The 25,348-nt window shown below is 47.4% G+C and overlaps 1 protein-coding gene across 1 annotated transcript in view; it reads left to right on the forward strand.

Annotated features, from left to right (window-relative positions):
* SH3BGRL (SH3 domain binding glutamate rich protein like) overlaps positions 1–24,097 on the forward strand; it is a 37,803-nt gene extending 13,706 nt beyond the window's left edge. The window contains exons 2-4 of the mRNA XM_082323404.1: positions 12,743–12,928; positions 16,160–16,240; positions 20,434–24,097. Coding sequence (XP_082179530.1) covers positions 12,743–12,928; positions 16,160–16,240; positions 20,434–20,466 — 300 coding nt within the window. The 3' untranslated portion in view covers positions 20,467–24,097. The remainder of the gene's footprint in view (positions 1–12,742; positions 12,929–16,159; positions 16,241–20,433) is intronic.
* The last annotated feature ends 1,251 nt before the right edge of the window (positions 24,098–25,348 follow it).

The following is a 25,348-nucleotide window of genomic DNA, read 5'->3' on the forward strand; positions in this document are numbered from 1 at the left end:
CTGCTGCAGAAAACAACTGTGCGTAATAAATGAGGAGTTCATATTCTGCTGCTGCTTATGCTTTGTTAACGGATAAGCGAGATAATGGTGCCTGTATTCCCGCAGTAGGAAGCTGTCTCTCTGTTGGTTTTGGACCAGACGAGCAGTTTTTCAGGCTTATGAAAGTCAAATGCCACGAAACCGACTTAGAAAATCGCCAAGGGTCAATTTATTTTGTACTGTAATGGTGGTGTTTTTCTTTGGATTATGACAATTCCGGGGGCTGCGGTGGTTCGTGGGCGATGTCAGTGCACATGGTTAAAGCTATGGCTTTGCAATACATCAACGTTTCTTTACATTCTCATCTAAAGCAAGATAAGGGCAGGCTTAGGTCAGGAAGCTTGATTTTGCAAGATAGATTTATTTTGGCTAACTTCAGTAGTCCAGTCACAAAAGAAACTAGGAAAAAATCCTGATATGTGAATATTTGCACTTGCAAATCCTTGCTGTTGCTGAATGAAGCAAAGGCCTGTGATAGGAACGGCCTGAGGCCGTGGTTTGATACAGGCTTTCTGTGGGTATTGCTGCTGGGAGAGGCAGTCCCGCAGCCCCTGGCTGCCCTCCTTCCCTGCCCTGTGCCTCTCCTTGTGGTGGCACAAGCGTCCGCATGTCGGCACGGGGAGCTGGGTTGAGGGCCCACAAAACAATCCCGCTGGGCGGCTGGAAGAGTTTCTCCGTCTCAGACCACCAGGTAGCCGCGCCAAGGCGTACGCTGGTGCGAGAAGGGGCGAGTACGTGCTCAGAGACAAGCCTTTGGAGTTCGAGGAGACGGTCTCTTTCCATAACCCAGATTTATGCAGGTTGAATATATACGGTCCCAGCGACGAGCTGTGCTTCCCCGCCAGTCCCTCCTGGATAACCATCCCCAGACCCGGCGCTGGAGGCGGTGAGGTTTGGGAGCAGCCTGGGCAGAGCCCCTGCGGGAGGACGGGCAGGCTTTTGATGCTGGAGAGGTCTGGGCGTCTTGAGTTTCGAGCTGCTGCCAGCCAGTGCTCAGACACACCAGGCTGCTTCAAGTGCAAAGTTCATCCCTAATCAAAGAGGGCTGCTGGCGGGGCTGTTTGCAGAAATCACGTGAAGGGAGGGGAGAATTGTGCTGCTCCTCACTGCCGGGGCCGCAGGGGCCTGAAGCCCAGCGTCAGCAGAGAGTTAAGCAGTAGTCAGGCATCCCCCCTCTTTCAAATCAAGCGCAGATCCTTCCTTTTGAGGGAGGGCAAGTGTAAGTCTGACACCTCTCCAGATCTGAAACGCTTCGCCCGGTGTTCAGCAGTTGGAAGGTTCATTTGCATTCACTGTTTTTCTGTGTTCAGGCTGTTAGGTTGTCTACAAAAAGCATGCGCTTCGCGGGGTTTGGTGCCTCTTCTAGTAACAGCTCTGGTGCTGGCAGCCCCTTCTTGCGACTTCTTGGGTTTTAACTCCTCCCTTGCCCGACTGCTGGGGATCTGGTGTTTCATGTGTGTGGAAACAGTGTAAAAAGGCTTGCTGCCATCCCATGAGCAAACGTCTCTATTTTCTGGCTGATGATGGAAGGAGATTCTAAGTGTTAAAATCTTGCATTAAAATCCCTGAAAATGAAAGTTTTGGCTGGGTGGGGATTGTTTGTTTTTGAAATCCAGACAAATAATCCCATTGAGCATTGCTCTCACTTTTCACATAACTTTAAAAAAAAAAAAAAAAAAAAAGAAACAAGGGAAAAACCCAAACAAACAGAAAGCTCATCTCTTGATGTAGGGAGAGATGTGTGTTTGGAGAGGTGACTGATGGTCCCCACAGGCGCCGTACATCAGCCAGTGCAGTAATATGCTCAGGGGTATTGGCACGCCAAGAGCATCACAGTTGAAAAATGCAGATAATATATGGTAACTGTCCGTCTTTGTCTGAATCGCATGGTGGGGCGGGGGGGGAGTTGTTCAGACATCTGGCTCAGGCAAGGTTTTTTAGGTGTTGCACTTCAGTCACTAGTTGCAGTTGCTGGCCAGATGTACAGCTTTCTGTAGGAGTACCGCTTACCTGCCAATTGAAAAGTAGCGTAGCACAGGGTTTAGTAAATCCAGGCTACCAAAGACCGTGATGTGGACTACACAGAGATCCTTATTTTTTCCCCTTGGATTTAGAAACAGATCACTTCTGAGTCATGTAATGTGCAGTGGTTCTTTTTCCCAAAAGAATTAATAAGCTGATTGTCAGTACAAGTCAGTGTGTTGGGCACAGTGCTTATAAGCAAAGATGAGGATACATGGAGTGAGTATCTTTGGTTATTTGAACCAGGGCACAACAGTAAATTAACTCCTTTGTATTGGAGTTCTCAGGTTTAACCATGTAGCTCCTTCCTCCAGGATGAACTCTGAATGTGTTTCCAGCTGAGGATCCACAGGTTTTTAGGGAAAACCTCTCCTTAAGTAAAGCAAAACACATGAGAGGAATGCATATTTATTGTAGCACAATGAGTTAATCCATATTTCTGATAAAACCTTAATGTTTTGTATTACTTGTGTGCTTCTAGTCTTTTAACAGGCAGTGGCTGCTATGGAGAAGAGCTTTGGCATCCTGACTTCTGCGTAACTGTGATTTGGCAATAGTGACTCTTTTTAAGCACTTTACAGAATTAATAAGGGCATCTAAAGCAAACAATAGAGGGACGTCTAATATTTGTTTTGCTCAGGAAACAGATATCCTGACTAAAGTCGTGTTGCATCTGATCTGCACAGCCATCCAGAACGCTCTTGTGAGTTTTGTGCGTCTGGCTAGTAAGCTTGTGGCCGAGCTGGACTCTTGGGCAAAACAAGTAGGATGCTGCCAGTGTGGGACGTGAGCCTCGGCAGGCTAGGAAATGCCAAATGGGTGACTGAAAAATACTGGGGAGTGGCCAGTAAGGAGAAGAGTTAAAGGAGAATGCACAATGTCACCCTCCTTTTCCTTGCAGCGAAAGAGAGAAAGATTTGCCTCTGAATTTGGTGGCTTCAGTAGGAAAAGAGGTGGGTTTTCAGCTGCCACGGAACCATTTTCATGTACTGGAACACAGTCTGAAGTTTATTAAATGGTACTTTTACACGTTGTCTTCAGGTGTTGCCAAGGATAAGATGTTCTGTGTTAGAAACCTGGTAGCACCACAATAGTCCTTGACAAGCAGGTATAAAAGGATGAATGGATTCACCCGTCCCACTCCCCCAGCGCTTGGATATTATTTGTTAAGAGCAGAATTTGACTTAAGCTGCGATAATACGTTGATCCTTAAGGTGCCTTCATAGAAAGTAAACTTAAAACACATTAAAAAGTAATCAAGCCTTCATTAGGCAGTGCTGCTACTGCTGTTTGCCAGAAGCTGAGAAGATATAAATAAGGAAATGTTGCTTGTCCTCATACTTGACTAATGGGTAAAGGAATCTGCTTTTGGCCACTGCTGGAGGAAAGTAGCTAAGCAGACGTCCGATGCGATGCAGCAAGTCAGTTCTGACCTATTTATGGCCTTGTAGTATCTTATTAGAATTTGACTGTAATAGAGCTTCAGTAGAATTGGCCGTATTGCATCTCTGACACAAAACTAGCGACATTCAAAAATCCTGCTGCAACATTAAACTCGAATCCTGCGTACATTTAAATGAAAGAACGATGCCATTTGAGTCTGAATATTTTTGACCGTTGATCTTACAGATTTGCTCCTGTCAACTGCTCATGTGATTATGCCCACAACATGATTAAGGGGTTGCTTAATGTACTCCAGTCTCAGGTTTTGCTAGCAGATGTCTACTTTTGTAGGTACCAAGTGACAAATAGCCCAAATTGCCATGTAGTCTAACTGTAAAGAGCCTTTGGAATCCTGTTTCTGAGCAGTTGCTTTCCACGACCGTTCAGCGTGCGTTGCACGCTGTTCGCAGCGCTGTACTTAGGCCTCCGCCTGAAGCGGTGTGACACTGAGTACTCACCTGGATCTCCCCGGGGTAAGAAAGCCCTCTTGGGAAGTAACGCTGTCCTGCGGCCACCCAAGGGTGATGGAAACCAGGCATTCGTGGTATTTACACCATTACCTTTCCTAAATGAGTATCATGCTTCACGTGGCACAGAAGTCCTTGCCTTGAGCACGCGCAGCGTGTGCTGTCCCACCGTTCAGGCACACGCGCGGGTGCGCGGTACGTGTACACGCATACGTGGTGCAGAGGCACCATCCAGCCGGGTGCTGAGCACGGGCCAAGACGAGGACGGAGCAGGCAGCTCAGCAGCCTTTCAGAAACAGCGAGCCTGCCTGGGTTACTTCAGTTCTCGATGCTGTTCCACAGCATGAGCGAATGCGTGAGATCCTGTATTTAGTGTTCTCCTGTGCTTCTGGACAGAATTAGGCTGAGATTAGTTTTCTAAATTAGTATCTTCCAAATGATGATTGTATTACTTTATTCTTTGCTTTGGAGCAACAGAGAAGAGGTTTCTTATTTTTTCTTAACTAATTCCTCGACCTCCGACAGCAAGTCAGCGACACAGCAATTAGGAACCTGCTCAGCAGGCTGCTTCACTGGGCTGTACCGAACAGGAGCCAGGCCTGCGTTACTGGCTCAACCTTCCCAAGCAGGCTAAGGGGACTGACAGCCAAACTCCCACTGGGGATTTTAGTCTCGTTGCAGTCTGTGTCAAAGAGTAAATAAGGGTGAGTGGGAGCTGGGTCCATAAGGGCCCTGGGCACCGTTGAGAATGCTGATCCCCAGGGCTTCAGTACCTGGAGGTGACATTAACTGTCGTGTTTGGTTCTTCCAGTAGGAAGAAACTTGTTGAATGCACTAGGATCTTTTGACTTGGGTTTTGCTGGTGTGGGATTTAACAAATTTTTTAGGCCTCGGGTTATTGAATGAGTGCACTTACAGTGGCATTGTAATCCATAAGAAAAGCTTTTATTTTTATTCTCATGAATCAGCTTTTCCATTTATGTAACTTTCTACGGTTTCTGAAGCAAGTTGTGGTCTTGTTTTGGGAAGTACAGACTTCGTCCTTTGTTCTAGCTATATTCTTGGCTTGTGCTGCAAAATCTGATCCGCGGTGTGGTACCTTAGGCCTGGATAATGCCCCACGGCAGGCAGACCACGTGCTTCCAGACCCGATGCAACCTTCAGGTCAGGTTGCAAAAACCTTTCAGTAGCCTGGGTTTTTCTCCCAACCTTGCTCTCTTGAGTGGTGGTCCTTTTGCGTCCTTTCACTCCAGGACTTTTTTCCTGCTTTTAAAAAGTGTCTTCCAGAACCACACACGAGGAATGGGAATCAGGTTGCTGCTCTTGCAAGATGTGAGATGGAGCCCGTTCCCTCCTGCCCTGTGTCTCAGGCTGGCGCGTGGTGCTGATGCAGCCCGGGGCCGGTGGGTGCCCGGTGGTGAGAACCATGTCCAAATAAACAACTTTTAAGCTGTTGGGGGCAAACCACATCAAGAGAGGGCTGCTGTAGCAGGGTACATGTTGATATGCCATGGGCTTTCCCAGAGGGCCCTGGAGGGAGACAGTAAGTACATATGGAGCCCATCTGGACACTGCCTAATTTCTACAAAAAAAAAGAAAAAAAGCAGCGCAAGTACAGCATGAGCTTTTCTAGCCTTCTGTGTTTCATTTAGGTCACATAAGTTCATGGTGGTTTTGCTGTATTTATCCTCAATCTCATTCCTTACAGACCAGAAACCAAGCTTGGGGAGAGAGAATGATGACGTTACTCCGTGTAATGCTCGGCTTAAAATAGCCGGAACAAAGAAGTGGTTTGAGTTCTGTAATGATAATTGCCCAGACCTAAAAATAGGTAGGTGTTCTACCAGGCAGAAAGAAGTAAGAGTGAGACACGAATCGCTGGGAGACACCTCAGAGACAGCCTGCAAAGCTCTGAGCGAGCAGGTCCTTGCTGTAGGTGCCTGCAAGGTTCCCACCCTTTGACCGCCCTTTACAGCGGATGGTGGCCACCGGCACCACCAGAACTTGCACCTCTGAATTTTAAGCTAATATGGGTGGTGGTGGGGAATCTGGCTTGTTCATATGAATAAAAACAACACAAATATTTTATACAAAAAAGTGGCTCCTTGAATATTACAGTAAAAACAGAGAAAACTCTTGATGGAGGCCAGGGCCAAGCCTGCTCCGGGGTGTTCTGTCTCTGAAGGGAGTCCTGGAGGTGGAGAGCAAGCCTGGGGGGCCGTCGGGAATCGGCGACGTTTAAATGCATGGCTGAGCTGCAGTGCTGTTTACCTCCCAGTACATCATCATTTGTAGGAGTTAAAATTACAAGCGTTTTGCAGCTAATTTGCAAGTATTAGCTTCTGCATTAGCAACTCACATGAAGAAGGCATTATTGTTTCAGAAATTAGATGAGAAATGTAAAAAAAAAACCCCAACATCCAACTTTTTTTTTTTAATTCCCAAAAGTGGCTGTGAATAGCCTTAGCTAACGCCAGGCACAGCAGCAGAGGTGGTCAAGTCCTGAAGTCACCGACACCAGAACATAGAGAATAAACACTGCTGCTAATGGACGGATTTGGCTTTATTTCTCTTTGCCTCCCCAGCTGACTTCTCGGGCTGCCTAGCAGTGCCCCTGCACAAGCCCCAGAGGCAGGACGGGTGCCCGGGGGTGTTTTTAGCGGCCGGTTTGCTTTCTTGCAGGGGCTGGGGAGGCGAGTGGGAGTGGGCTGGGGCACGGTGGGCAGCTCAGCCTGCGCGACGCCCTGCAGCGAGTTCATTTGTCTTGGCAGCGGCGCAGCATTCCTCGTGCTGCCCCGCGCCCGCCGCAGAAAACCACGTTCTGGGTGTTTTCACCTCGGCTGCAGTGAGCGAAAGGACAGCGCTGCCCGCTGCCACTGGAGTTTGCTGGAGATTTCTTAACGCTGTGCTTTTCCCATTCGCTGTTTAAATTTAGAGCTTATCAATCTTCAAATGGTACTGCACCGTTTGAAGAACCGATGGTTACAATTCTGGCTACAAACGGTAGCATCGTCTGGGGATTTGAACTTTTTCACTATTCTGCACAAAGCAGATATCCCCTGTGATTTAAAGAATTGCCCCCCTAACGATGAACCAGCTTGTTTAAAATCATGAGTGGCTTAAAATGCAACTGCTTTACAGACGTAGTTGCTTTTCCTTATCTAGTACCCAGAAGGCTGGAATTGGAAAAGGTAAAAAACCTTTCAAAGCTGGTTTTGTCTTTAAACTAAATTGAGAAGTGTGTACGATCTGGATCCGCCGTCAGGTGTTGCTCCTCTGTGGTCCTGGTGCCGGCTCTCGGCTGCGAGGTTGGGAGAGGCAGCTCAGGCCACGTGTTCAGCAGGAGCCGGGTGCTAGAAGCGATGATATAGCCAAGGCCAGGAACTTCATAGGAAATCTCTTTAAAGTTCTTTTAAATCCTCACCACAACGTACGAGCCATTTAATCGCATCTTTGGGCGGGGGAATCTGTGGGGTTTGTCCCTGCGTGGAAGTCAGGACACAGGACCCACGGAAACGGCGGAGAATGCCCCGTGCCGAGTGCCAGAACAGCAGAGCCGCAGCCGCGTTATCGGCCTGGGAAAGCTTGTGTGATCAAAACGGCAGCACTCAAAACTGTAAACTTACTTTGGGTTCCAGTGGTCCATAAATAGATTTCCAAAACATGTCTATTGTCCAACAAGGAATTTATTTATAAACTGAAAAAATAACAAGACTTTAAAAAAAACCCCAAACCCCCTCTTGGCCAGCAGTATAAACCAGGCTATTCTTTTGTATGTGTATGCCTGTGTATACCAAATAAGACAGACGTTTCTTTGAAGTTCATTTCACTAAAGCATTTAAAACAAGTGTTTCCTTGCAGCGGGGCAGTGCTGAGAGAGGCTGGCTGTTGACAGCCAGTTTGCAGTCCTGGCCGGAGCTGGGGATGGAGTATTGCCTGCTTCTCTGCAGCATCGCCCCTGCCTCCTTTCTGTTTATAACTTTTAGTTGAGGTTTGGTTTTGTTTTTTCCTTGCAATGAGTAAAGATTTGGAGGAGAAAAAAAATATTGACTCTAAAATGTTGCAGCATTTTCTGGAAAGTTTTCTGCCCCCTTGGGGTTAAGGCTCCGTTTTTGATGGACTGCGATTTGTTGGAGAATATCGCCCGCCTCTGCTCTTGGCAGCTTCGGCGTGGTTTCTCCTGCATTTCCAGCGTCATCCACTGATGCGAATTAGATCTTAGAACAGTAAATTTAACTTCTGATGTGTATTCAAGGGAGGGACAATAATCCTAAACTACTCGTTTTCATAATGTTACTCTGTGCACATGCTCTGTTGAAAGCTTAATGTTTCGTGACTGGCTTGTAACTGGAAAGGAAGAGAATCTTGATACACAAGGGTATCTTAAAAAAAAAAAAAAGGGCAGCTTGCTGGAAGCATGAACTTCTACTGCTGCTTGTGCAGATTTTGTATGCAGGAGATTATAGGTTGGTGGTGAGGCTTTGCTTAACCTCCAAGCACTTGCCATAAAGCTATTTCTGCCTTTGGAACAGACAGCGAGAGCCAAACCCAAGTGAAAATAGATTCATTTGGTTAAATGTTTCCTTTCAACATTACCTTAGGAACGTCAGCAAAAAGTATAACGTTTCCACTCACCTGAGTAATTTTAGCTGTTTTTCCCCCAAGAGTGCCCCGCGAAGCGTGAGGCAGTGTGTTCAGGCTGAGAAACCAGCTGTGTGTTCCTGGGGGTGGGGGGCAAAGCCATCTGTGGGCAAGACTGCCTTTCCCCAGGGCGTTCTTGTTTCCCCAAGCAGGGCAGCGCTGAGCTCCAGCAGGATGCGGCCCTTCCTCTCGGCAGTATGACTTCTGCTGCTCCCCACCCCAGCCCCTCTCCTTTCCGTCCCTCTGCCTCCATCCCACCTCCACCCCTGGGATTTTGCCCTGTCTCTATCCATCCGTTTTACCCTGTGCCATCAGCTCCTTCCCCGCCTCTGTCCTTCCTTGCAGTTGTCTGCCCATCCCTCTCCGTGATTTCTGCGTTGTTCTTGTGCTTTTGTGTCTATCCACGAGTCCTTCTGCCTCTCCAGCGCTGGTCCCCCAGCCTCAGGACCCTGCCGCAGCGGCGTTGCTCTCAGCTCCCCGGCTCCTGCGCTGGCTGCGTGCACGTTCCCGGCTCTCCGCTGGCACTCTCTGCCCTGCAAAATGTGTCGGGAGCACTCAGTATAAACAAAGATTTTTGTGTCTGCAAACTGCGGTTAGCTGCAGCTAACAGGCCAAAACAGCTTTAGACATGACAGTTGTTTGCGTAGGACGAGGTGCGGTATCTGGAAAGCCGCTGGCCGGTGTCCATGCCCGGTTAGGGAACTGGGAGAGGTTTTTTTGGGAAGCGAGTGCTGCGTGTTGACAGGCGCATCCTGAAGAAAGGCTCCTTGCTCCTTCCCAAACATGGGCAGAAGGAACCATCTTCCAGGCTCTTGTCCTGAGGAGAGCATATGCCCTTTCGAGTAAGTACAACAAAATACCCTGAAGCAGCGGCAGGCGTCTCTTGCTCTATTTTAGGCACTTCCCTCCCAGTGATGTTCCAGTGCCTGAGATTAATAGAAGTTTTCTAAATAAAATCCCATAAAATAATGCGACCTGGCAGCTCGGTGTCTGTTCTGCCCAGCAGTTGGTGCCATGTTTCTCTGGAGCATTTAATGCCCTTGTGTAAGTGCTTGTCACCATGGTCGGAAGACTTGTCTGAGGAGCTGGGAGGAATGCATTGCCTCTTAATCTTCCAACTTGTTTTTTTTTCTTTGGCCAGAAAACTAGGGTTTCAAACTAATATTACTCATGCATCAACACCAGCTCCTTGCTTTTCTTTACAGTTCTTTAGAGAATTACCTCCTTTGAGCACAGATGGACTGAGAGCGGCACGGAGACCAAACTGCTGTGCTTGCCTTCCACACGGTGCCTTTTCTAGCAGAAAAAATACATTTCCAGCTTTGCTAGCTCTTCATAAACAAGCAGAGGGGGTTATCTGCTGTGAGAGCCCTTCGGAGCTGAGGTCGTGAGCTTGGGATCTGGTTGTGCTACCTGTAGCGGAAAAAACAACCCAGAGACTGTCCTCGCGCCGTGAAGCTGGGAGAATGAGCGAAAATAGAGCAAAACAGGCAATGTGGCAGTGTACAGAGAGATGTTTTGCATACATATGTCTAAGAGGAAAACTCTCTTCAAGTTCATCACGTGAAATAATGGCAGCGTAGGGCAGCCAGAGGCATTGTCTTCATGTTGAAGAAGCATCGTGATGGTTGAGATGGTCCAGCCCTGTCGGAGCGGGTGCTGCGTGGAAGGAGCGGCTGTGCGGGGCCTGCCTGCGCAGGGGCTGCGGTGCGAGACGGAGCTGAGGAATGAGAGGCGGGGTGTACGGCTGGGCGGCAATCTGATCATAAAAATGATTTAAAAAATAAAGAGGCTTCTCAGGAGATCAAAATGCTAATTACTGTCAAACTTAGAGCTCTTGTTTTACATGGCAGAGTTTAATAGTAGATTGGGTAAAAACTTGGTTTGCTTTTTTTTCTTAAAAATTCTGGGACATCTCAAAGTGTGTCCTCAGTAAGCAGCAGATTTTGGACAAGTTAAGGACCTGAGACTCGTCAAAACTAGCTGGATCTGTAATTTACAAATGGTGGGAAATGGTTAATTAAAATGTCACTAGTTCGGGGGGGGGGGAAATTCCACTTATTCCCAGGTCGGTGTGTTGCCTGCGATACTGACCGCTGGCAGAGGAGTTTACAGTTACAAAGACCTTTCCCTCGTTTGAGTCCTACAGAACAGTTCATGAAGGAAGTGCTCGCTTTTTTTTTCCCTCTGAGCTGTATGGCACGATGGAGAAAAACTTCCCCTGACGGCTCCCTCCTGCTGTGACCCCTGTTATTAAAGGCAAGCGAAGAAATCTCTTACCAGTAGATTCGAGTCTGCTGAGAAATGTTTTTCTATACAGCCTGCAACATGAATTATTTCCTCAGGGTGGTATTAACTTGTCCCTTTTTATTTATTTTTAGACATGATGAAAATTAGCTGATGCCCGGCAATATTCTTCTGTTTAAGGGTACAAGGGTACTCGCTAATCGAGTTCAGCGGCTCCTCTGCTGGCATGTTAGGAGCAATCATGTTGGCTCCTGCAGCCCTGGGCAGGCAGCTTCCCCGCTGAAGCCGGGAGCACGTTTTTCCTCCGTCGGGAGAGCAGGGTTGGTCCCTTTGCCCTACACTGAGCTAGCTGCAGAGCGAGATCCATCTATCCAGGTTTTTTAAAAACAAACCAAACCACTCCCCCCAAGATCTAGTTTAGCCTGGACCGGTTCCCTCTCATGGATTGTGGCGCAGCCAGCAGTGATGCTCCAAAGGAGCTGCTAAAGAAGGAGTCGATGGATGCTTAAAGACTGCCGAGGCGTGGCAGTCTCCTCTTCGGAGCCGCCGGGCTCCGCTCTCCCAAACCGCACCCTTCCAGGGCAGCGCTTTTCCTACGCTGAAGCCTCGCGCCCTCCCTCCAGCTCCCGGTCCAGCCGCGCGCCCCGGGGTGCGGGGCTGTGCGAGCCGGGGCTGCCGGCACCATATTTGGCTCTCGGCTGGCTGCGGCCTGACCCCGGCGCTGCTCGCCGGGAGCTGCCTGGTTTCCCTTCGCCGTATATGGAGAGGCTGCTCGGGGAAGCTGGCGGCTGACCTGAATTAGAAGCAGTGCAACATCTGTATGAAGCGCTGCTTTTGTTGCACTGAGCTAATTAGGTTAAAGCCAGGCCTTGGACTGGTTTTGTAATGAAGGGAATAATTTGAAGAGAACAAATTTCCCAATAAATCCCATTTTGTATTGTTTGCTAGGATGCGCATGGTTATAATTTCCTTTATGGTGGTAAAGTCATGCAGAAGAAGAACAGATCATAAGCAGAAGATCCCTGTATCAGGAAGTCAATAATTCACATACGACAGGAATAAAAACCACCTTTCCTGTAAAAACCCAGCACAGTCTTTACTGCGCAGGTCCTGCTTTTCACTGGGGTGCTGCGTGAGTGCGCAGGGGACGGGCTGCGTCAGTGTGGGATCTCGTCCAGCCTGTGCAGTCAGCCCCCCGAGACTTCTCCTTGAGACGAGCAAGGACGGGGGATGCAGGGTCGCAGCTCTCCAGAGACCATTCCTGCCGCCGCTGAAACCCGGAGCAGAGCAGAAGAGGGTTTTTTTTGTCCAAAGAAACACGAGCCAAAATTGCTTTGTGATCTTACTGTTAATGATGACTGTATGAGATCTCTATCGGGAAGTGCCCGCAGCGAGGTGCGTAGCCTGCATGAGGAGGACAAAACCCTGGACTCTGGGAAGGGTGGGTTCAGCCTGTGCTTACAGGGGCACGAAGGAAGCAGGTTGTACCTCAGATGTCCCTCCAGCAAACTTCGCTGCACCTGAAAAAACAACGTTCCCCCAAGTTGCTTTTAAGGCCTGGACAGCACAGCCTCTGCAAGGGGACTGCTTGCACCTTTACTTTTGGTTGGAGACCTTTTAAGGTTCACAACACTCACGTGTGTATAGGGATGGTGTCTTTAGACTTCAGCCTGTTCAATTATATAGGAGCCCAGTCAGGGCTCAGATCTGACTCTTTGGAAGATACCGTTTTATTCTCAGAATTTTCTTACTGCTTCCATTTTCAACCCGTTTTGCACCCACTTGTTTCTTCATTGAACCCTGGAATTGCATAATTGGCAGCAGAAGAAATGGTTTGACTGATTTTGTTTGCTTTCTCTCCCCCCCTCCCTCTTTTGTCACAGATTAAAAAGCAGCAACAAGATGTGTTAGGTTTCTTGGAAGCCAACAAAATTGAATTTGAGGAAAAGGATATCGCCGCCAACGAGGAGAATCGGAAATGGATGCGCGAGAACGTCCCTGAAGACAGCCGGCCAGCAAGCGGGAACCCCTTGCCGCCCCGGCTCTTCAACGACAGCCGGTACCTCGGGGTAAGGCACGGCTCCAGGTCTCCATCTCTCCTCATCCCAGTCCTCTTACTCGCTGCCGTAGTCTGTGCTTTGCTGTTGTGATCAGCAAGAAAGGACTCGTTCAAGTGTGCAAACCGTGAGGGGCCTGGAAGGTGTTAGACATTTACCCCTCCTCTTGGGCTTTTAATAATAATTCATTCTTGAATATTCCGGTTTCGCCATAGAGGAGAGATTAAATTTTGGACCTCCTGATTCTCAGATCATTGCGCTACTTACTGGAGTGAGCCTACCACCACCTTGCAGTATACATATATTTTTTTTCCCTGTGGATTTTTTTCCCCTCTTATGGCTCTGAAAGTTTACAGGTTTTTTTTAATTCCCATGTTCACCATGATTGTGAACTAACACCTCACAGAAATCTGGCACTGTTGCATCAGCCTTATGTTCTGTAGCAAGTTCAGAGACCTGTTCTGTCCACACGGGGTTTGCCAATATGTGTGGATCCCAGATCGCTCTGTAGTCTGTTCATCGTCCAAAATAAGTGCTCATACGCAGTGATGTCTGCCATGACCATCAGTCGGTTTTCTGATCCTTCTTGGGATCGGTTTTTGTGTACTGCTTGCAAAATGAAGGCTGTTGCGGTCCACTTACTCCAATGCCTCGAACAGATTAAAACTCGTATTGCAAATACAATTCCTACTTGTAATTATTTTAATGCTTGATCAAAAGTAAGTTGCCCTGCAGTACTCCTACTCAGCAGGCCGTGCTTGACTGATTATTAGATTAATGGTTTGTTTTATTTTTAAAACTTAGTATCTTCTGAAAAGAGCTCACAGTGTGCATTCCTCTGGTGCCATGTGTTGGTTTCTAAGTCGTTCTGCAGTCTGGTCCTGACCTGCAAAGTCCGTAAGTCGGAACCTGCCAGTTCTGGACCTGTGTGAGGCGATTCTGTGGCTCCTGAAAGAAACCATCCTCAATGTGCCAGGATTTTTTTCTTGCTTGTAATAAAAGCAGAACTTGAAACAATGTCCACAGTGAGCTAATGTACCACTTGGCTCTCAAAATTGTATCGACTGATAAAAGGTTGGTTTGGAGCGACAAATGATCAATAGTTGTCTGCAGCTGAAAGCTGAGGAGGGGCTAGTCGAAAAGCGTTGACAATTTCTGTTCAGTTATCTCTCCTTAAAAACAAACAAACAAACAAAAGAGGCAAATATTTCCATACCAGTAGGAAGTCCAGCTGCAACAGTATCAGCTTTCTCCCTTGGCATAGCAGAGCTTTAGGGATGCAAGCAGATCACCCTGCAGTTGTCCGTCATCGGTGAAATGTGGCCAGATTTCTGCTGCATTGCTGTAGCTGTGCAGCAGAACAGGGCTTCGCTCTGCAGTGGTGTGGGACGGGAAGAGGAAAAGCCGTACGCACCGAGATCTGGATGCCTGCTCATCAGAGATGCTTCTAATGTATCCCCCACCGCAACCCATGACTATACAGTAATTTTGGTATAGATGCTTCAGACCAGTTCTTGCTATGCATTTATTTCATCCCCAAAATTTTGGTTGATGTCACTTCGATCTTCTGAAGTTCGGTCAATCTGTGTAGCTGGATTCAAGTTGCTACAGTTTAGCTTTCAGGAAGGTAAAAGGTAATTCTGTGCCCACCCGCTTGAACCTCTTTATGTCTTTATCTGCTCCATCTCAGGCATGAACTTCCCTGTTTGTTTCATCTGATGCAGCATAACTGGCAGAGGAATGAGCAAACCGACTTTTATTGGCCTGCACACAGCAGAAAGGCTGTAACTGTAGGCGCCGTGCAAGCTGGCACGGACCCTGCTCCTTAGTCACAGGCATTCCTTTCCTGGTAGATGCTACGAAGCAGACTGCCGGACTATGCACCAGCAAGATAAACAACCCCTTTGTTATCAAGCAGCCCCAGTACTGTCAACAGATGGGCTTCAGGGAGGATTTAACATAATCATACACATTTTTATCAAACTAGCACCCGAATGCTACGTGTACAAATGGAACAATAATTTGACATCCCTGATCTCTGGAGTCCTCTGCTCCCTGTACTTCCTTCTGCTCCAGCTGCAACAGCCTCTTCTCAGAGCTGCCCCTGCTCTGAACACGCTGCTGTTTTCAAACAGCATTTGCTATTTCTTAGGCTTTTGCCTACCAGACAGACAAACATGCGAAGCAGCGTGCCCTCAATGGCAGCTCTCTCCCTGACTTCAGCCCGGGACTGAGCCTGCTCCGAGCTGCTGCCGTGCCTTGGGTTTCTCAGCCAGGACTCCTGCATCAAAACCTTCCCCAGTAAAGCTGGAGAAAGCTGGTACTGTTGCTTCAGTTAAAAAGGGAGAGAAGGAAAGTCATAGGACAGATATGTGCTGAGTTTGGAAATCGGAGCGAGGGAAGTATGTGGTAACTCGGACGACAGTGGACGGGCCCAAGCCTTCTGGGCTCGTTTGGTCGGTGTTTGGCAGCTGCTGCTGCTGAGCCACACCGTGGGCTTTTTGCTTGCTCTTCCCTAACGTAGCAGACAACTAAGCTGTGTTGTTTGTACAGCACTGCATTCTGCCTCAAATATAAAAAAGGGCAGAGAAGGAAGCATTGGTATTTCTTTTATTATTTCATTGTTTTTACCATAATATTCCTGGGAAGTGGCTGTGTGTGCATATTCAGAGTGACTGTAGCGCACTATGAGTGCAATGAACAGCCCCACCTGATTTCCTTCGTTTGCGTAGACTAATCATTAATGGGAAACATGATGGGAAAGGATGTACTCTTGGTTCATAGGTTTAAATTTAACTTTTAACAGGTTTAAGAGTTAATGTCCATGGTTGCACAGTTGACATTACTAACCAGTAATGAGCAATGGCACCTGTGGACACCAGTGTTTCTGATGAGAAGGCAGGGGCTCAGCCCGCTCCTGCGGGAGGGACATCCACGCCAGACCAGTGACAACTACCTCGCTGTGGAGGCTGTCCCTCTGGGAAGGGTGGAAGCACCTCACGGCAGCGTCTTGTTGCTACAGACGCTGAAATTCCCCGCTTGGCGCTTTTCAGACAGTACAATTTCTGTGGAGTCAGTGCTAATGGTAAATACCTGAGGTGATGCTCTGAATTTTGCATTCGGCCACAGGAAGCGGTTTGCTCGGTGCGGGTTGGGTAACACACCAAACTGAGCTGCGGTTATTTCTGACGATTCACGCTTCTGTCTTTTGTTTCCTTCCCCCTCCCTGGCTGCATGGTGAAGGACTACGAAGCTTTCTTTGAAGCTCGAGAGAACAACGCAGTATATGCGTTTTTAGGCTTGACTGCGCCACCTGGCTCAAAGGTAGGTGTGTACATTTCTCGCAGTAAACCACAACCTGCGTTTTGCACCTTGTTCTTTTCTGCTCATAGTAGGATCTTTTACGTGTTCTGTGGTTGCCCCAGTCAATCTACCTGCTGGTCTGATGTTCGGTCTCCAGAGACTAACTTTCAGGCTTCAACAGTAGAGCCACACGCCGGTGTTATGTGCTGGTTTATTGGGAGGATGCTGTGTTCCCTGGAGGCAGCTTCCTCCCTCTCCTACCAGAAAAACTCAGTGTTCGGTACAGATGCTCTTTCGGTAGCCTCACCGCAGAGCCACCCTGCTCTTTTTTAAGTTAGTGGAAAAGCTTTTGTTGCTTTGGGAAGAAGAGCTGGGTCAAGTTCTTCACTAGTAATACTTGTCTCTTACCATTGGATTTTTTTTTTATTGTACGCTCTGGGAACAAGTGAGAAGTAGTTAATACTTGCACTGAAGCACGCACAAGAAATCTAGATGAAAAATTGTCACAAAACCAAAGGATTGTTTCAGTTCAGTGAAAAAACTTAATTCGTGTGAAGTTTTGATGAGATTTTTGTACCAGAAAATACCTTGAAACCAGAGTCACTGTTTTTGAAATAATGTGGTCTTGCTTCAGAGGAATTTTTTCCTCCAGCTTGTTATCTGAAGCCTTGTTTTCTGTTGCCAATTACAAACTGGGTTGCTGCTTTGCAGATGCAATGGGCTGGACTTCTCCTTTTGATTTTGATAGGATAGGACAAGCCTGCTTTATACGTTTCGCTTGACAGCAGCAGGATCCTCCAGGTCACTTCCAGCTTTCTTGTTCCAGTGAATAAACATGCCGTTTCCTTTCAACTTTATTCCTGTAAGAGTTGAAGGTCATGCCGTGCACATCACAAAGAGACCCGATTTTAAAGGTGGATGATGATCCGTCAGTGTTAAGCATTACAAGTTGTGGGTCAGATTGAAACAGTTTTGGGAGCCAAACTAATTTCTAGCGGTAGCTCCGCTAACGTGAATGGTGTAGCGAGGAAAAACTCGGCCTTGTACAGGGAACTGCAGAGAGCACGACCTGCGACGCGTGCCCCAGCGTCATGCGTCACCGGCGTCAGGAGGCCAGCCGCACACGGTGTGATGTCATGTAAATCTTATTTAAGTTTCTTGGAACGTCTGCCCAGCGCTGCACAAAAGAGTATGCAGGATGGAGCCCAGGAGGGAGAGAGCAGCCCTGAGACCACGGGCCGCAGGAAAGCCCCTGTGTTTCCCCTCACGGCCGAGATCTGGGAAGCGCAGTGGTACTGGAGGGCGGTTGCTGCCGTAATGAACCAGGTCGTCTGTCTCTATAACATTTATGAGCATGGCTGTTTACTTACCCTGCCAGATTGCAGAAGCAGTCTGCATGGCTCTTAGTTGCTCCGATTCTGTCCTAAGGGGTGTTTTTTAAGGAAACGGTGAGTTTTAAAAGGGAGAGACAGAACGCATTTGTACTCCACTGAATTTTCGTATTGCTTGCTCCAGCACGGGGAGGTGCGTTTGAGCCGATGAAGATAACCTTCGCCTAAGTGACCTTGTACCCGGTGCATTCTGCTGTTGGGCTGACTTTTGGTGGCCGTCCCACAATTACGTGATGTCAGATCGAGCTGGTTGCCTGCTGCTGAGGAGGAGAAACTGATCTGTAGATGCTGAAATTGGCATTTACAGCATAGCTGCCTGCAGCTTGGCTATGATCTTGTAGTTAATGACATTGCGTCTGCATATGTTGCTGCATAAAATGGAAGGAGTCCGGGATCGACCTGTGTGCTATTGCAAGAGAGGAGCTTGACAGCAAACCTCCATTAAATGTCATGATGAGAGACTGGGAAAGTTGTTTGACTCCGAGCACAAAGTTCCAATCTGAATGCTAAGCAAGAAGGACTCAGAAGTGAGCACGGGAAACGCAAGTAACTCTTTACTGAGCCCTGGTGCTTTGGTTTGTGGACCTGCAAACCCTGCGAAAGGTCGGCATTCAGTTTATCTTAAGTATCGCCACTTCAAGCAACATGGGTTTAAAAGGGAGAGGATTTGGTGAGTTAAAGGCTGTGATGAACTATTTAAGGACTGAGAGCATGCTCAGTGAGGGGCCTCGAGGGAGAAATAAGGCGAAGTGTGAAAGAGGGATCCTGTCGGATCTGAAAAGCTGAGCCTTTCCCAGGTGACTTGCAGGACCACGCCCAAGGAAATGGAGTTTGGCCTTCAAGACAAATAGGTTAGCATGTTCTCTGCGTTACTTGTGACCCCTTTCCTGGGGATGAGGGAAATACCAGGAATCCCCTCCAGCTTACCACTGCCTGTTTTGAAGAGAAGTACTTTGTCCTCCGTTTTCTGGCAAAAAAAAAGAGCTAGATGTCACTTCTGTAGTGCCCACAGCTGGTTAATGGAGTTGTTACAAAGCGAAGGGAACCATCTCCTTTTTGTTACCATTCAAAGAATCACTTGTCTTTTAGAGAACATCAAACATCCTTTTTTTTCCCCAGGCTTTGTAGGCCTTTTTAACCCTTCCTTCATTCTTCACCTGCCTTTTCTGCCGTGAACTGAGAGGATGCCCTCGCACGCGCGGCGTGTCTGCGCGGTGACGTCCCAGCTGCGCTCTTTGACCCGCGACGTGCGGCCAGAGGAGCAGAGCGCGGCCCGGGAGCGCGGCCGACCCGAGCCCTCGGTCCGAGCCAGGCTGTTCCCACGCCCCCGAGTTAAAAGGCGGCGCGATGCGATGCGCTGGGGCAGACAGCCAGGAAAACCGGAGCGACCCACCACGTCTAAGATAAGGGGGCTATGCGTGGTACCTCTGCCCTGCGGGGTCACCCACTGTGTCCCCTCTCTTACAAGTCTTACAGGCGTCTTGGAAATTCCCTTCTTAGTCCTTCCTCCTCTCGGTTTTTATTTGTTCAGCTTACTGGCTCCTGTTAACAATGATACTGTTGGGACTGTTATCTTCAGTATTTCTACACAGTCACCAAAGCAAACAACTCCATTACATAAAGGTGGAGTTTAGCAGATGTCAAACTTCTTACTTTAAAGTAAACCACGCTGTCCACCCTGAAGTGCTGCAGGGAGAGCCCTGTGACTGTTCATCTTTTTGTAGGCCATGTTGCAGCAGCTAACAGGTAATTAAATTAATCTTCAGTCAAAAGTACACTTGTAGAAACCACCTTCAGAAAAAAATTCCTTTTGCATTTCTTCTGTTGTCCTTCTGTTCCCATTTGTGACCACCTTACGAAGGCTGGAAGACGACTGAAAAACGCAGGCTATTGGTTTTTAGTGTTCCTTCTGAAACGTACTGAGAATTGTCGGAGGTTAGCCGGTATGTCTGCTACGCTGCTTCAGCTGTTCCTTCACCTCAGAAGCTTCGTGGGAATGTCTTCACGTAGCCAGGGGCCACCGGATCTACGCCAGGTCCCCCGAAGAGGTGCGGGCTGGGAGCCCTGGGCCCGGAGAGCAGGGGGCAGGCAGGAGCGGTTCCCAAGGAGCACGTCCCCGCTGGCTCGCTTCCCCCCGCCGCGGGAGCTGGGATTACTCAGCAGTGCCGGTGCCAGGACGGACCTGCTGCCAGCCGCGGGACGGAGCTGAGGGATGGCTGGGCCTTCTGCTGGAGCGGCTCCGAGCCGTGTCGGGCTGAGGGCTGTCAGGCGGCTCTCATCACCCTTCCGGAAGGCAAAAGCTAAATGCTGGCTTTTGGCCGTTCGGTAGGGTTTAGTTCAGAAAGTAAATTACATCTCTGCTAACACCTCTTTTTTTTTTTTCTTCTTCCTGTTTTTTTTGATGTGGTGACTTTTATTAATTAAGAATTCCTTTGACATTTAACCACAGTTGCTTCAAATAATCTTTGATCTCTCAATAGCTCTTGTGTCCTAGCATGAAATCAGGGATAACTCATTACATCTGATTTTTTGTTTTAAGCTTTTATGGTCAAAACTGGTCTTGGCCACAGGTTGGAATATTCCTGCAGGTCCCACTTGAGCTAGCTTAGAACTGGAGTCAAAGCCAGCACCGTACGGGACTTGTTTTATAACGTCATCGTAGGCAGCGGGGACTCTTCTTGAGCTGGGTTCAGTGCTGCTCAATTCTTGATCGTGGATTGCTGCAATTTTTGTTGCATCATAGGTCGGTGCCTGACACAGGTGTGTTTAAGTTGTCGCCTTTCATAAAGTACTAACGTGTGTGCTTCTCTTCTGCCGTTTCAGGAAGCTGAAGCACTGGCAAAGCAGCAAGCGTGAACTTCAACTGCCTTAAATGTTCTGTAAAGGGAATTTCCACAGCTTTTTATAAAATAGTACAATTGTCTCTGCTTCAAGAAATGTAGATGTGATTTCTAACATTTGATTGGTGCTTGCAGCATTCACCGTACATAATACAAATTCGAACACGAGATGAAAATGTGAAGATAGAGAGCACGGAGTGTGTTATTACAAAGTTGGAAGCGTAGGAAACTGAAGCAATTGGACATGAAAGATTTTCACGTAGTTTAAACTCTCTCGGCAATTCGCCCGTTTTGTGTAAACTTCAAGAAACTATTTTAGTACTAATAATACAGATGGGGTTATACCTAGAGATCCAACTATTTAAAATATGGAAAACAAGCAACAGCATCTAAAACCTTGTCAGATACTAACTGTAGTGCCTGAGTTGCCTCAAAAATGTTACTGAATTACACGGTAATTTTTCAGTGTCTTTTCTGGTTTCAGATGAAATGGTAGGTGGTATCGTGTAGTATAGCCATTGTAGTCACTTTTGAAAGTTGTGTTTGTTCTTTTGTAGAATGGATATTTAAGATTTGTATTGTAACACGCTGTACAGATGATAAAAAAAAAAAAATACTGCCATGTATTTCTCATGTAAGTGATCCGTGTGTGGGCTCTTCCGACAACGAAAAAGGGATTTGGGCAATGGACGGCCTTTCGCTGGCCAGTTCATCACGCAGCTGCCTAAGCACGACCCCGTGACACGTCTGTGGGCAAGATGCAGCGCACCTCCGTGAAGTAGGCGCTAATTCCCAGGCAAGGGTGCAAATAAGCCAAAACGGCCAGAAATGGCATTTCCTTACCTGTGTAAGGGTGAAAGCCTTTAATGTATTTCTCTACAAAAATACCAGTTCACACTGCTTATAGTATTAGGCATCTTATTGCATGTTCAAGTAGTCGTTAGATGCATATAGTATTTTTTCAAACGAGGAAATAAATGTTTCAATAGCAAGAACTATTGTAATTAAGCAAGACTTTTTTTTTTTTTTAAGGCTTAAAAACTTTTTTTCCATTGTTACTGCCGTATCAGGAAGGTATTGCAGGAATTGCGAATCTATAAAAGTGTCTTGTATCGGTGAATTTACCGTGTGCAATATTAAGCTGTCTGTCCTCCCAGCGCTCATGAGATAGACTGTATTTCTTGGCCATATTCTGCAAAAACACAAATAATTACGAGTGCCCTGAAGGATAAGAAACAGGTTTAAAAAGCGCGTGGGTAATTTAAAATGCGGTTTGCGCCACATCATGTACTTACTCCCCAAAAGCATCAAAAGACAGTGAGAAGGATAATTAGTCCTTGCTGTAGTTAGAGGATCGTTCTAACAGCCCTGCACACCCACATTTTGGTTTGCTTTGCTCTCTGAAGGCAGAGGAGCGGGTGGTACAGATCAGCAGGAGGCTGCAGCGTCTCACCGCCCTGCGGGTATTTGACACCGAGGCTGTCAAATGCGTGCGGTGCTTTTTAAACACTTTCCGAAGCGGCCTACAGGTCATAGTTCTGAAGTCTGAAATTAGGAACAGGATAAAAGTAAAAACTTACGTTTACAAAGATGTTCTAAAGTGCAGTAATTTAAATACTTCCCTCCCCAACGTTTCTTTGGGGCTTTCGTTCCGTTCGCTACAACCGACGGTTTTGTCAACATCTGTTAAAAGAAACGCTGCGGTCGGAGAGGAGCCCTGCTTCTGGAGAGCTCACGGTGAAGCTTCCCCAGGCGTCCGCCTGAGCAGGATCTAGCAGGGAGCCACGTGAGTTAAAGCGATATTTAATTCCTGTTTTATCTTTTCTGATTTGGGAGCCTGGGAGTCAGCCTGAAGCCCGTCCTTACAAAAGCAAGCACAGTGTCAAAAGGCGTAGGGCTAGATTAACGTTGCCTTCCCTGCAAGATTAACACACGCGCTTGTGCTTTTTCATTAGCAAGCTTTGCCAGTAATGACTGAAATTTTGGGAAATTTATTTTTAAGATCTTTTAGGGATGGAAGTTAGGCTACGTTTTAAATCCAGTGTCCGATTTTTATTGTCCACCATGGTTTCATCTTTCTGAACCGAGGTGATTTATCTTCTGTAATATGGCATAATCTTTCTCTGGGTCTAAACTGGTGGTGAAGTTTTGGAGAAAGAAGTGTGTACGAATACTAAGTGAAGTCTTGTGAAGAAAGTGGACTTGGACACACGAGTCGCTATACCCACGCCAACTTGCTGCGTTTCCTGCGTAAGGAAAAAGTATGGTGCAAGTTTTGTGAATTAGAGGCATTATTTTGGAGAATTGAAAGTCGCTGCCAAATTCTGTCCGTTCAGCCACCCAAAACATTCTGAAACGAGGTCAATCTCTGTTTCTGACGGTCAAGAAAATTGCCAAGTTTAAGAAACAGAGTCCCTCCCCTCGTCTGGTCCCCCCTTTGCCATATGGTAGCGTTCAAACTGTATCAGCATTCCTCAGAAAGCTCTGTTGAGACAGGCTGAATTATTTCTTTGTCCGGGGAACAAGGCACCAACACAAACTGAAAAATACCGAAAATATCTTTGTTGGGGGGCTGCGTGTAAAACTTGCATTCATTTCGACGCAGCTGTCTTGCGTGGATCTAGGAGCGCTAGGAATGCGTTGCCTCGATGCCATTTTTCCGTCCCCCCTACCTGCGTGAGGTTAACGACGGGCGCAAGAACTGAACTGGTTCGTTTCTTTTTTTTTCCCTATGTAGACGGCAGGCATTGAGGATTTAACCTGTGTATTAACCGTTCCTGTATCATTCCAATAAAACTGTTTTAGAATGCTTTCTCACACGATGGACTTGTTTGCATGGTTTGTTCACGGCGTGGAGCGGTCCCGTAAGTTGAAAGAAGCGGCGTTTTCAGGTGAAAATACTGCTTTATTTTAAAAGTACAGGATCCGTACAACACAGCGAGCAGAACGCATCCGCTGCTGCCGCACCTCCGCTCGCTTGGGTTGCAGCGCTCGCCTGTTGCAGCCTACGGGTGTTAATGACTCCGGCTACACCTACACAAAACAGGCTTTGGAGGTTTGGGGGTTGAGGAGAGCCCTGACTCCGCTCCTAATTAACCCGCTTTCCCGCTCCTTCCCCACGGCGGTTACGGAGTGAAAGCGGACAGGGCAACTCCGCTCCGCCCCACGCCTCCAGCGCTTGCCAAGCAGTCTCAGCTGCTTTTTTTGCAACGTGGAATTAATTCGCATTATTCTGCTCACAGCAGGGGAACTATGTTATTTAATATTTCTGTTGCCAGAGGGCGGCGTAGGATACATTTTTAAACTAAAACTATTCATTTTTACCTGATTTGCCTGGTAGAGCCAGCCAGTGCATTCTTTTAAGCTTGAGGTGCTGAAGTTTTGCACCACAAGAAGATCTTCTGCAGAAGATGGCGTTCGCAGCCCCGAAACTGCACTGGGGTTTGCCCAAATCCCAGACTTCGGTTCGCATCCCCCGAAGGAAACCAGTAACGTAATTCTGTAACGAGTGGTCGCGAGAAGGCTGCTGCTTGCCGTTTACAGGATCAGCTCGTTCCTGTCCGAACGACTGAAGCACAGCCAAGAGCCCTCCGTCACACTGGTGTCTTTTCATGGTGTTTGTTGCTTGTCCCTTGCACTTCCTTACCCTTTAGCGTCTTAAAAAATGGTCCATAATGGGAGAGAAGAGGGCTTCCGATGCCATTTCTAATTATAATGAATCCCGTGTACTTTCCCTGTATATACCCCTCACTTGTACAACCCAGAAAAAGCTCTGGTTTTCTTGTTTGTTTATAAAAAGTCTTAAAAGACCAAGTTGTTATTCATTAATGTAAAGCTCAATAGAAATAGTTTTCAAAAATCTGCTTAAAAGCCAAACCGCGTGTCTGCATATAACGTTTACTTTCCTTGCTGTTTCAGGTTACAGTGGCGTGCACTGTCATAATAAACTTTTCTACCAGTTAATGTGGGATTTTATTCATTTCTCCTTTAATGTTCTTAATCTGTGCGTCACGGAAAATTTTGTAAAGTCTGATTATATCCTTCCGCTCGTGTTGCACACATTTCAAATACCAGAAATGGCTCGCAGTACGACTTCGAGGTGTGCGTAGTGGAGCCAGGTGCCTGCCAGTCCCTTACCGAAGGGACTTCAGCCAGAGCCAGTTCGGGTTAACTTCACAAAGACAAAGCCCAGGAGGGGTTAACCCGAGGTACAGTTGCAGGCAGCAGAAGTAGGTGAGTACACGAGCGGCTCCTGAGCAGCTCAGTTACTGCCGAGACTGTATATATGTGCACACACACTGTATATGTATACATATAGCGTGTATATATATGTATACACACACACACTGCATAGAAGATCTGTTCTGTGCCTTGGTTTTCTTTTTTTTTTTTTAAAACATGAGAAAAAGATATCAACTCGTCCTGCGCACTCAGGCCCGCAACTTGAGAAATGCAAGACTTAGCGAGAGCAACGTAATGAAGTTTTTTTTCGAAGGACTAATTTAAGTCCATTAACCTAATAGATTCCGACTGATCAGTAACCCGTGTTAAGAACTTCATCAGACCTCGTCTCTCCTGCGTTATCCCCATTATGGTAAGAGAATTTTAATAGCCAATTTAAAAGGAAACTGAGACAACTTATTACCTGGGAGCGAGCCATTAAGGTTTCCTGACTTAGTGTTTTCCTCTTTTGCCAGTCTTGCTTTTGGGGGTTTTTGGTGATGCAAATACAAGAGTGGGGAAGCGCGGCTGGCGCTGCCGAGAGAGGGGCATTCTGTGATCACGTTTCCCCACCTCCGCCCCCGAGCTGATGCAAGGTGGAAGGGGAAGACGAAGGGATTCCCGTCTTGCTCATTGGCCGTGCAGCCCGTTCCAGCTCCGAGTACTGGCACTGCCTT

The sequence above is a fragment of the Platalea leucorodia genome (genome assembly GCF_965183815.1).
Source record: "Platalea leucorodia genome assembly, chromosome: 10".
In the NCBI taxonomy this organism is placed as follows: Eukaryota; Metazoa; Chordata; class Aves; order Pelecaniformes; family Threskiornithidae; genus Platalea; species Platalea leucorodia.